This window comes from Alexandromys fortis, unplaced genomic scaffold (assembly GCF_014885135.2).
Source record: "Alexandromys fortis isolate MF-2015 unplaced genomic scaffold, M_Fortis_MF-2015_v1.1 scaffold_2_1_26212458, whole genome shotgun sequence".
NCBI classification, from domain to species: domain Eukaryota; kingdom Metazoa; phylum Chordata; class Mammalia; order Rodentia; family Cricetidae; genus Alexandromys; species Alexandromys fortis.
The window spans coordinates 265,240-277,615 of NW_026067930.1; the positions used below are offsets into that span (position 1 = coordinate 265,240).

General features: G+C 41.0%; 1 protein-coding gene across 21 annotated transcripts in view; it reads left to right on the forward strand.

Moving 5' to 3' along the window:
- Positions 1-12,376, forward strand: part of Rbfox2 (RNA binding fox-1 homolog 2) — a 235,327-nt gene that overhangs the window by 77,578 nt on the left and 145,373 nt on the right. For all 21 annotated transcript variants that reach the window (XR_007592331.1, XM_050145380.1, XM_050145384.1 and 18 more), the window contains exon 2: positions 4,465-4,515. Coding sequence is in view for 20 of the 21 variants with exons in the window: in XM_050145380.1 (XP_050001337.1) it covers positions 4,465-4,515 (51 nt within the window). In the remaining variant the exon portion in view is untranslated. The remainder of the gene's footprint in view (positions 1-4,464; positions 4,516-12,376) is intronic.

The window sequence follows — 12,376 nt, forward strand, 5'->3', positions numbered from 1 at the left end:
TGACTTCCAGGACCATGATATCTCTCTCTCTCTCTCTCTCTCTCTCTCTCTCTCTCTCTCTCTCTCTCTCTCTCTCTCACACACACACACACACACACACACACACACAGAGTTTCTATATTGTTGGTTTCTAGGATGTCAGAACACAGGATGTATGTTGGGAGAATGGGTCCTTGTTAGCAAGTGCTTGGACTTTTGATTACTTTCTTTTTTAATTTCAATAGCTTTTTAAAATTTATTTTGCATGCTGACTGCAGTTTTCCCTTCCTCCTAACCCCCCCCATTCCTCCTCCTCCCCTGTGATGCCCTCCTCCTCGCTTCCCATATGCTCCCCTCCCTGTCCACTACTCCTAGCTCCATTCAGAAAGGGGCAGGCCTTTCATGGGCTTGAACAAAGCATGGCATATTGAGTTGAAGCAGAAACAAGCTCCTCCCCTTGCTAGCATGGGGAGCAGGTTCCAAAAAGCCAGCTAAGTGCCAGGGACGGGTCCTGATCTCACTACGAGGAGCCTTACAAAGAGACCAAGTTTGCAAGTTTGCAACTTTGACTACTTTCTTAATCATATAATCTCTCTGAGAAAATGTTGAAATTTTTATAATTAAAGGGTAATATGGAATGGTCCTTGAGATGAGAACCTGCAGAATGAATAGAACAGGACTCTGGAGTACTGGGTTCTATAGGCTAAGGTCAGCAGTTCTCCAAAGATAGGAAATAGACCCTGACACATTCCTGTATCATCTCCTCTTTGCTTTGTCCTCTTCCCCATTTTCCCATCCTGGAGTATACTGTGGGAACTGCTCATGATCTGAGTTTTTTCTTCGTCATCATCACTGTTAGGGAATATAATGAGATAAATGTGCAGAATCTAGGACAAGGATAGGACATGTGGATTTCAGGAGCCACGTTCTCTATCCTCTCCCGTCTTGTCTTCTCCTGCCCTACCCTGCCGTATCTGTTATATGTCTTTCCTGTAATTTCTAGTGTGAAAGAGAGCCAACATTGTCTTTTCTAACTATTATTATTTTCATTTTTATTATGTTTTTAATTTAAAAAATGTATGTTAGTATATACACGTACATATATTTTGTACGTACATACAAATACATGCCACGAGGACAACTTTTGGGAGTCAGTTCTTGCCTCTTATGCTGTGGGTCCGAGAGACTGAACTCAGGTCCTCAGCCTTGGTGACAGGCTCCCTTACCAACTGAGCCGTCTGGCCGGCCCTCTAACTAATATTATTTTAAAGTAAGAGATTGACTGAGGTGCTTTTTCACTGAGCTGTACATCTGTCACTAGTACTCGATTCTGAGCAGTTTCATCACCACAAATAAAACCTGCTAGTGGTTACTGCTCGTTTTACCCTGTTGCCTCTGAAGCCACTCATCTATTCTATCTATTCTGTCACCATGGATTTGTCAGGTTTGGACATTTCCTGTAAATAGAAGGCTGACACTTTTTTTTTTCTTACTGTGTTGTTTTCAAGATTCGTCCACACATAACATCCCATTTCTTTAATTGTACTGTTGGTCACTCTCTGGGTACTCTGAAATTAGGCTGCTCTGGACACTTATGTGTTCTGATTGGATGTGTGTTTTTGTTTCTTTGGCTGTATTCCCTGTTGTGGAATTTCTGAGTCCTGCAGTAACAGTGTGCTCAACCCTATCTATCTATCTATCTATCTATCTATCTATCTATCTATCTATCTATCTATCTATCTATCTATCTATCTAATCTATTGAGACAGGGTTTCTCTGTGGCTTTGGAGCCTGTCCTGGAACTAGTTCTTGTAGACCAGGCTGGCACCGAACTCAGAGAGATCCGCCCTCCTCTGCCTCCCAAATGCTGGGATTAAAGATGTGTGCCACCACTGCCCGGCTTATTTTATTTTATTTTTTCATCGTGTGTGTGTCTGTTTGTCTGTCTGCCTGTCTATCTGTCTTTCCGTCCTACAGGTGATACACAGGCACCATCAAAGCCTGAGTTGTAGGCAGTTATGAGCCTTCTGACTTGGGTGCTGGGCATGGAACTCAGGTCCTCTGCAAGAACAGTCTGTTCTTAACCACAGAGTCATACTCCTTGTGTTTTACCTTTTGGGGGACTACTTGGATGTTCATAAGGTGATTTACCACTTTTCTATTTTCACCAGTTGTGTACAGAATCTTGATTTTTCCATCCTCAACACTTGTTTTCAAGACTTTTGATTTTAACTACCTCAGTGTGTGTTGTCTGTGTGGTTGGACTGCAGCAGTGGCTCATGGGACTGAGTCTCCTTGCTTGCCCTTTTCTTACCTGCATCTGCATAGCTTTAGGAGAAGTGACCATTCAAACCCTAATTTCATTTTAAAGTTATTTTTTCTTCCATTACTGAGTTGTAAGAGTGCTTTTTATGCTTTGGACACTTTTCCTTTATCAAATGTGGTTCGCAAATGGTCTCCATTATGTAGATTGCTTTTTCCCCCTGGTGTCCTTTGAAGGACAAAAGTTGTAAATCTTAATGGTGTTTAGTTGACCTCACTTTCTGGTCTTCTCTTGGTGTTGTAGTGGAGAAAGTGCTGCTTATCCAGAGGTACCGAAGGTTTCCTTTTTAAGTTTCAATTTTAGGTCAGTCTGTCTGGAGTTAATTTGCTACATAGCACAGGGCCTTATTCCTTTTACATGTGGCTATTCAATTGTCTCATATTTTTTCTTAAAAAGACTATTCTTTCTACCTTTGGCTTTTTTGGCATCTTTTTAAAACATTAATTGGTCATAATTGTGAGGCTTTAAAAAAATTTGTTCATTTCTCAGTTGTACTTTATTGACCTGCATATCTAGTCCTCACCGCATCCAAAGGCTTTTATTTAAATAAATTTAAAAGGGCTGGGTACATAGCTCAGTGGTAGAGTGCTTGTCTAGTACATGTAAGACTCTGGGTTAACTTCCTAGCAGCACACACATGCACACGTAGGAATGGTTGTGGGGGAGGATAATTCATCTTTATGCAGAAACAGACATGCCAATGTCACACTGTCCTGATTGTTGTAGCTTTGTAGTGAATCTGGAAATCCTGTTCTTCAACTCTTTTCTTCTCAAGATACTTTGTTTTTGATATCCATAATTTTTAAAGGCAGTTAGTTATCTCTTATAACGACTAGTGGTTTTTATTTTGATTTGAGACTACAAATATTTAAATGGCCAACAGAAATTTAGGTAGAGAAAATAGCTTAGATTAGAATTTCTAGCTTATGTAAAACCAATTCCATTTATTTGCTTAAATATTGTTTTAGGTGTCTACCATGTGTTAGTCATTGTGCTAAATCTTGGGAGGGAACAGAGCATAGTGGACAAGATACAATGGCTCTGTCTAAACTTAAATTGACTCTTTGATATTTTGAAGTGAGTGCTTACTTTGACTGTATATGCATACATATTCATGCTTTTAAATGTAATTACATCTTTGATGTAGCTACCATTAAGTGGAAAAATTATTCTCTTCCCATGAAGCCCCATCAGTATGAATGAAAGTCCAGGTGCCTGGAAGAGGATGGGGTTCTTTAAGTAGCTGCAGGTTCTTTGTAGATTCTTTAGAAACTTCTTTAGAAGCTACAAAGAACGTATATGCTGCCACTACTCCTTTGTGTATACAGTGCCTCCTCCTAACGTTTACTGGCATACAAGAACATCGTTTCATTCAAGTTTCTTATGTCTTCAGTCATTTAACATTAATTTGGGATTTTTAGTAGTCAGTGTCTGTTGCCTGAATGATCATGTGGGTCCTCTGAGCCATAAGTGGATGTTCAGGCAGTGTGTTGTGGGACTGAATTAGTTGCAATAGCTTCTGTTCGCTAGCACCTCTGTCCTCATGGATCTTGCTTGGTGTGAAGATGAGACACACTAAATATGATGACTTTTTTAAAGAAGGAAATTAAAATAATGACATGGAAAGTTAACTGTGCAAGGAATTGAAGTGATACTATGTATGCACACTAGGAGTCCCTTCAGTCCACAGATGATTGAGTGGTAGGGAAGTCTTAAAGAGAAGTAGAATTTCATCTGTGTTTAAAAGAACTGATAGAATAAACTGAAACCTTCTAGGTTAGAAAACATTTCGGTAGGGTCAGTACACTTGGAAATGTGTGGAATTCTGGTTCTCCTAGTGGAGAACTTCTGGGTCTGCTCAAACTCCAAGGGTGAATGAAGTTAAGGAATTATTCTCCCCACGTCTCAGTAATACTCTGCTTGAGGTTCATTGTGAAAGAAAACAGTTTACTTGCATAAAGAGGAAAGTAGGTTTTGTCTGTAGTGTGTTTGTGTTTGTGGCATTGTAGAACTTAGCTGGGGAGTGTGTATAGTAGTCAGGTAGAATACCGAAATGGCAAATTTGGGAAATTGGGCAGAAATTCATTTTTGATTGGTTTGGTTGATTTTGATTCTTAACGTTTTCTTTTAAAGTTTGATTATTATTTTTCTCTTTGTCTTAGAACGAGCCACTGACCCCTGGTTATCATGGATTCCCAGCACGGGACAGCCAGGTGGGTGCCTGTTTTGTCTCTTTTATGTGTGTTCTGAAAAGCTGCATTAATAGAAAAATGGTATCTTTTTTTCTGAAATTACTTATTTTGGAAGGTAATACAGTTTGTTTTGCCAATGAATTTGCTTTTAGAGATTATGAATTAAGTTCATTTCTTAATCTTAAAGGTATTGTAATTCTGTTATTTAAATTATGGATCTCATAGGAGGAACGGTCTTTTAGTGGTAATATCTCTGATACTTTTTTATCTCTAGGCTGTGTAATTTTTAAGCCTGGTTTTCTTGATACCTCCTAGTTCTTAATACTAGACTTGTCTTTTTATTTTCTATCACTTGGCTTTTGCCTTCCCAGATTACTTAAGTCTTTGCAATAATCTGCAGCAAAACAGTTCATTCTTCTCCCTGGGGTGTTCTTAGTTGGGTGAGTTTTAATAAGGAAAAGCTTACTTGAGAGAAAGCAGTTTCTGTTGCCTTTGTTGTTGGTTTGTTGGTTCCAACCTCTATTGCAGCCTGGGCTGAAGTACATCCTATAAGACAGCTTCAGGACAGCCAGTGTGTAAACCCTGAGCCTCAGGACAGCCAGCCGGTGTGTAAACCCTCAGCCTCAGGAAAGCCAGTGTGTAAACCCAGAGCCTCAGGACAGCCAGCCGGTGTGTAAACCCTCAGCCTCAGGAAAGCCAGTGTGTAAACCCTGAGCCTCAGGACAGCCGGTGTGTACAACCTTCAATCTCAGTACAGCCAGTGTGTAAAGCCCTCATCTTCAGTAAAGCTGATGTGTAAGCCTTAGCCTCAGTACAGCTGGTGTGTAAAACATGTTGTTTCTGGTATTTAATGATTTGAGCAGACGAGACTGGAAGGCATAAGGTAGGACCCATAAAACCATACCTTAGAGAAATGTGTGAGCTAACTTCATCTTGTCAGTAGGATATTAACATTTTTGTTTTGTTTTCTTTCGTTTTATTTTTCAAGACAGGGTTTCTCTGTAACTTTGGAGCCTGTCTTGGAACTTGCTCTGTAGACCAGGCTTGGTTTTTCTCTATATTTTCTTTTGCTTTTTACCCAGGGTGCTAATATAAGAGATCACGTTCAGTATCCTAATCTTGTCTTAAACAGTAACACACATAGTTCATTATTTATAAAATATTGCATATTTGGGTATTAGAAGGTAGGGTAATGATGTACCTATAGGGAAATAGACTTCTGAATTTGAAGGCTCTGGAAGAATACTGTCCAGTTTTGTGTTCTGTGGGGACTGCAGATCAATGAGGAGGTAAGCAAAAGGACTTAGTAAGAAATTGTTAAAGTTCATACAGTAGTGTCTCTGCCCTACAATCCTTCATTTCTCTTCCTTTGCCACAGGGAACTGTTTGTGTAACTCTGTGTTCATTATTTGTGCTACTGCACTTAGGCTGGTACAGACTCTTCGCAGTGGGGCAGAGCTGCCGGTTTTACTTGAGGCATGTTCTGTTGGTGAAAGGTTTATTTCAGTTTATTTTCTTGGGCTTTGTTTTGTACTGCGGCTGGGTCTTTGAATTAGGGATCATAGAAGACTGCAAATACACAAGTATTGAATAACTGCTTTTTGTATTTGATGGATACAGAATCCAAATAAGTGCTGCTAATTAATGCACCTAACCTCGTGAACTCTCACTTGGTGCTTTGAGACTTGGGAGGCATTTATCAGTGTGAAACACTGGTCACTGAACAGTCTGCGCTGGGCAGGAACTGAACTTGTGATCTTTACAGCTCCCCAGTGTGGATTTGTCTTTGCAAATCCAGGAGCTGGGATGGAGGTGGGGTGGTGGGGTGAATTTTAATTGTGAGCCTTTATTTGCTTTCCTTATTCTTTTAGGATTCTGTTCTAAACATGTCAGAACTCTTTCTACCCAGGGCTTTCAGCAGCATCTGATGCTCTTCTGACTGTTGTGGGATGCTGTCATTGGTGATTTATTTCTTCCTCTCAGACCTCCCTTCCTCCCTCCCTCCCTCCCTCCCCTCCCTCCCTCCCTCCTTCCCTCCCTTCCCTCCCTCCCTTCCTCTCGATTTTATTGAGTTCTACATTTTTCTCTGCTTCCCTCCCTGCCTCTCCCCTCCCCTTCAACCCTCTCCCAAGGTCCCCATGCTCCCAATTTACTCGGGAGATCTTACTTTCCCAGACTTCTCTTAAAATAGACAGGCAAAAAGACAGGCAAGTGTTCCCTTTGGAAAGGTAAGGAAACCAGTAACACCTTCCCCAAGGCTGCAGTCCAAGTCAGTTATTAATCAGATCCTTAACTGCTCTTGTGCTTGTGATCCTTCCCTTCTGGAGGCGGAAGATGATTGACACTCGCTCGCTCCTGTTTTTACTTCCACTTAGAGATTTCCTAGATTTTGTGATGTTTAGCTATAGATCTAGGTAGGAGTTCATGGTCAAGTTAGTGGACCAGCATCATATTGTATATACAACACGTTCATCTTGTTATAAATGATAAAACATGGTTATAACCCAGGAAGAGAAGCAGAGGGGAACTTATCTACTGGTAAAGTTTCACTTTCTTCCTTTTTTGGTGGTATTTTGTTTTTGAAACAGGGTCTTTCTATGTAGCCCTGGCTGTCCTGGAACTCTCTTTATAGACCAGGTCTGCAACTCAAAAGAGATCTGCCTGCCTCTCTGCTTCCCAAGTGCTGGGATTAAAGGTGTGCATCATCACACCTGGCACAAGGTATTTTTTTTTTTTTTTTGCTGTTGTTTTAAGATTTGTTTATTTTTATTTTATGTGTTTGAGTGTTCTGCATGCATATATGTGTGCCTGGTGACCCCGGAGTTCAGAAATGGGCTCTGATCTCCTGGAACTGGAGTTATTGATGGTTGTTAGCTTTCCTGTGGGTGCTGGGAACCAAACCAAGTCCTCTGCAAGAGTAACGAATGCTCTCAACAATCTCTCTAGCCTTACTTTGGCTTTTTTAAGCACGGTTGGGATAACCTTTCTTCCTGAGCAATGACTGGGACTGCAGTCCATTTCATTCACAAAGTGCTCAAATCCACGCTGATACTTGCCAGTATGGTCTTTCTATATAACTGGGGAAGGCTAACACCGTTCCACTTTTACAGATGTAGAATCAACTCAAAAAAGTATTTATCAAAGCCATCCAGGATCTTAGGCTGGTAATGTCATTTAATGGTTTAGAATCCTAAGTAGTGGGGGCTGGAGAGATGGCTCAGTGGTTAAGAGCTGCTCTTCCAGAGGACCCTGGTTCAATTCCTGATCACTCATGTGGCAGCTAATAACCGTCTATAACTCCAGTTCCAGGGGATCTGACACCTTCACATGAACATACACACAGGCAAAACACCAATGCACATAAAATAAAAAAAATAAAAAAAAATATTTAAAAGTCTTAGCTACTTACTGCCTTTTAAAAATGGTATTACCATATATTTGTTATATATAATAATGAGTTTCAAAATGGTATTTTCTTACATGTATATAGTATATTAATCATGTTTTTGCTCCTGTTGCTCTCTTTTGTCTCCCTCTTACTGCTTTTACTCACCCTTTCCTCTTCCCAGTTTGTCTTTCTTCTGCCTTATCATGCAGCCCCTGTAACTTAGTGGATTTTATTAAGGCAGTGTTTAGAAGGACAAGGTGAGAGGTTATTTACAGTAGCATTGCTATATCATTGGGGGAGCATCCTAAAAGAAACCATTAACTACTTATAAATCCTTAGGGATAGGTGAACCTCTTGAGTCCCATCCTGCTCCATGATAAATGTTGATGGCCCAGTCTTATGCAGGTAATTATAGCTTCTTTGAGTTGAAGATTGTCACAAACATTCTATGCCCAGAAGACAGCATTCTGTAATGTTCCATCTCATTCTCAGTTCCTTTATTCTTTCTGCCCTCTCTTTTGCGATGTCTTGGAGGGGGGTGACATAGATGTCTCATTAAAGCTGAGTGCTACATGATCACTTATTCTTAGCACCTTGACCGGTTATGTATGAGTGAATACTGTCCAGTGGCTAGGAGTTCCTCTGATCAAAGCTGTCAGCAGTATTTATCCATAGTGATAAGCATATTTGCTTAGGTAGCAACTTGATATCATGTCCTTTCAGGAAAAACAACAGTTGCAACTTCTCTGCTAGAACCTACGACCCCATACCATCCTCAACAGGCTTTTGACCAGATTTATAGCATGGATTTCTTCTTGTAGAGTAGATTTGATTCCAGTCTGAAGGTGGTTGGTTGGTTATCTTCATAAAAGTCATGCCACTGCACACTAGTAGGCATGTTTTGCCTGGCTGTTTTTGGTATCACAGCGCTGTCTACCACTGAGTAGAGCTTTGACAGTCTCCCCCGCACCTGAACAGCAGCTTCTGACACTGCAGGCTGGCCAGCCGAAGATGCTTCTTTCTCAGTCCTAGCCTGAGCTTTCCATGTCCCCCTACCAGAGTGTGCAGTTTCAGCCGCAGGGTCTTAGCATCTAATTCTGGTGGGCAGCCAGCTATAATCTGCCATGCATGTGCTTATAAATGTACCCGGGTATAGTGAAAACGAAGCTGTTTGTTGACTTGTATTATTTTTTAGATGGAAGGATAATTGCGTGTGTCAAATCTTGAGTTCTTGTATAGAAGGGATTTAGGAATGGTAATCCAATTAGAAGAGGTCTTGGTTCTCTATGAAAACCTCACTGATGTTCTAAGATTATTGCTTTGGAATTGGCTGTCAGAGGAAACCTTGAAAGTACATCAGGAATCCTAAGGCTGGTGGTCCTATGTCATCGCTGGGTGTCACAACTTTATATATCTGCTGTTATTAAGGTGACTAATCTGTTGTGTTAAGTTGGGGCAGTTCTGAAAATGGAAAGAGATGCTGACAATTACACTGATACAACCCCAGACCAAACTGGGTGGCATGGGATAAAGGCTCATTTTAGCTATGATTAAACAGTCATGTTCTTGTGGTGTGATAAGGATTAGGAAGCCACCAAGGGTTAACTAAACATTTGGTTTAAATGGAGAGTAATTTTAAGCTTTTGTTTTAACTTAGAGTATTGTATTTTAATTTAAACAAATGTGTTTACCCTGGAGTTGTTCAGTAGGAGGTCAAGGTGTCTTATGTGCATGTGGATCTACTGCCAGAAATGCTACTAAATTGTTTGATAGTGGGGCTTCACAAAATGTTCAGAGTCTGTTAATTTTTGTTTTATTTTTTTGAGACAGCTTCCCTGTGTGTTCTAAACTCACCTCCAATTTGGGTTCTTTCTGCCTTAGCCTGCGAAGTGCTGGGGTCACAGGTATGTCGCCAGACTTGGCAGTGTGTGTGCTTTTCCAAAGAGAAGCAAGGCATTAATGGCATTCTTAGTATTTCATGGAAGTCCGTTCTTGTTCTCTCAGTCTTTACATTTGTCTTGCCTATATCTAATATGACTGAGCAAGAATTTCTGTCTTTAATGTTCTCAGAGCTTTCAATTGTGAACTGTTTGCAGGGAAACTGCTAATTTCAATTTAAACGATTTATATAATACCTAGTTCTACTGTAAGAACTTAAGTTTGTGTGGCCAGGTTACATGTAGCTCAGCTGCTGTGAGAAGGGCTTAGAGGAGGACCACAGAATTGTGAATAGGTTTAGCAAGCAGGATGACTGGAAGCGTGTTGGCTAGGAAATACAGAGCTAGTGTGTGTAATACGTGAGCTGGTTAAAAGCACACTGCCAGCAACTGTAGCTGGTATGGTTTTACTATCAGGAGCTCTGTCCATTCCTAGAGTTACTAGGTTGACTATTGTTTTGGAGTCACCTCAGTGCAGGCATGGGTAAGGGTAGAAGCAGACGTGCACAGATTAACAGGGTAGCCCATCTAAGACATGCTCGGTTGTATGGGGGTATTTGTAAAGTACGCTTTGGAAGCTAATGTGACAGTGCCCTCTTACACTCGTTTTGGAGCTTTAATTCAGGCACATCACAGTGTCTCCCACTTAAGCTGTTGGGGAATGACGTATTTCAGTCAGGATTTGAGACAAGAGCACAGACTGCCTTAGGTTCAGGTGTTGAAGTCGTTGTAGAAATTAGATTATCAGTGAATTACAAAAACTAATGTCTATAAAGTGCTCTGTGGCTTTTGTTTACAGAGCTCTTTGTTATTTGATTTGCAGAGTAACTCTCCCAAATTTAGCTTTATTCCTACTTCATAAAAAGAAAACTGAAGCACCCATGTCCCAAAGTCCAACTGTCAAGTTTTCTTCTTGTCTTGCTTTAAAGGACTAATGGCCTATAGTTTAATCTCTTTATTTTAAAATTAGAGGAAATTATCGTTATGTTGTTAGGTTCTTGATTTAATTGAAGACTTTTCTTTCAGTTTTTTTTTTGTTTTGTTTGTTTTTCGACACAGGGTTTCTCTGTAGCTCTTGTAGACCAGGCTGACCTCGAACTCACAGAGATTTGGGTGTCTCTGCCTCCCAAGTGCTGGAATGAAAGGCATGCGTAGTAGGAGCTGTGGGCTGCATTCCTGCCACCCGGCTCCTGGCCACCAGCTAGCTTATGCCCTGAAATAACAACACACAAACTGTATTCATTTAAACACTGCCTGGCCCATTATATCTAGCCTCTTCTGGCTAACTCTCATATCTTGCTTTAACCCATCTCTAATAATCTGTGTAGCACAAGTCTTACCGGGAAAGATTCAGCATGTCTGACCTTGCGGCTTGCTTCATCACGTCTGCCCTAGAGAAGAGTGCATGGCGTCTCAGCTCACTTCCTCTTCTTCCCAGCATTCTGTTCTGTTTACTCCACCCATGTTCTAACCTATCAGGCCAAGCAGTTTCTTTATTAATTAACCAATGACCTTCCTCCATCAGGCATGCTCTACCACAGCCCGGCCTTCTTTCTGCTTTTAAAGCTCATTTGATTGTATGGATATACTTTAGTTATTCACAGAAATAAGTGAAAATTTCAGAGCTGATATTTAAGTTGTTAGGTACAAGGGAGTCACAGCTCCTTTGATGCTGAGAGGGGCTCAAAGTGATTAACTTTATTTCAGACCAGTCTAAAAAGTTTTCTTTTAGATTTATATATTTATTTTTATGAGTGTTTTGCCTGTATATATGGGTGGACACTATGTGTGTACCTTGGTGCCCCTGAGGCCAGAAGAGGGGCTTGGATTCTCTGGAGTTATGGATGGTTGTGAGCTCCTGTATAGATGCTGGGAACTGAACCTAGATTCTCTGTAAGAGAAACTAGTGCTCTTAACCACCGAGCCACCTCTCCAGCCCCTGAGACCAGTTTTTGTGATGAACTTTCCAGAATTTTAGTTATTTTGACTGGGAAGTAAGGACAAAAGCAAAGGTACCTCTTGTAACCATTTGACCTTGTAGCAGCGAAGTGCTGGCTGCTGTGCTTCCTGTGGCAGGAATGGTGGGTGGGGATGTGGGGAAGGGCTCAGTTACATAGCTCCATGCTGGACACAGGTCTATGTGAGGTGTGCCTTTCTGATCCTGAGCCAGTGTGTGTATATGCACGTTCACCTCCCCTGGACTTGGTAATGGATTTTAATCTGTGACTCTTGGAAAACATTATTCCAATCATTCCTGTCCTTCAGAATTCAACTTTAGGGGCCAGGAGTGTAAAGGACACTTGACATACACGAGGTCCTGGGTGTAACCCCAGCATAAATACAAACAAAAACATAGAAGGATGTCGATATCTTTGAGCATTCACTGTCCTACATGCGCATCCCAGTTCCTAGATCTCCCAGATCTACCTTCCTCAAGCTAGAGGCTAGATTAATCCCTAAATTAAATATTCCTTCTGTTTCTTAAAGCCCATAATATATTCTCTCTCTCTCTCTCTCTCTCTCTCTCTCTCTCTCTCTCTCTCTCTCTCTCTCTCTC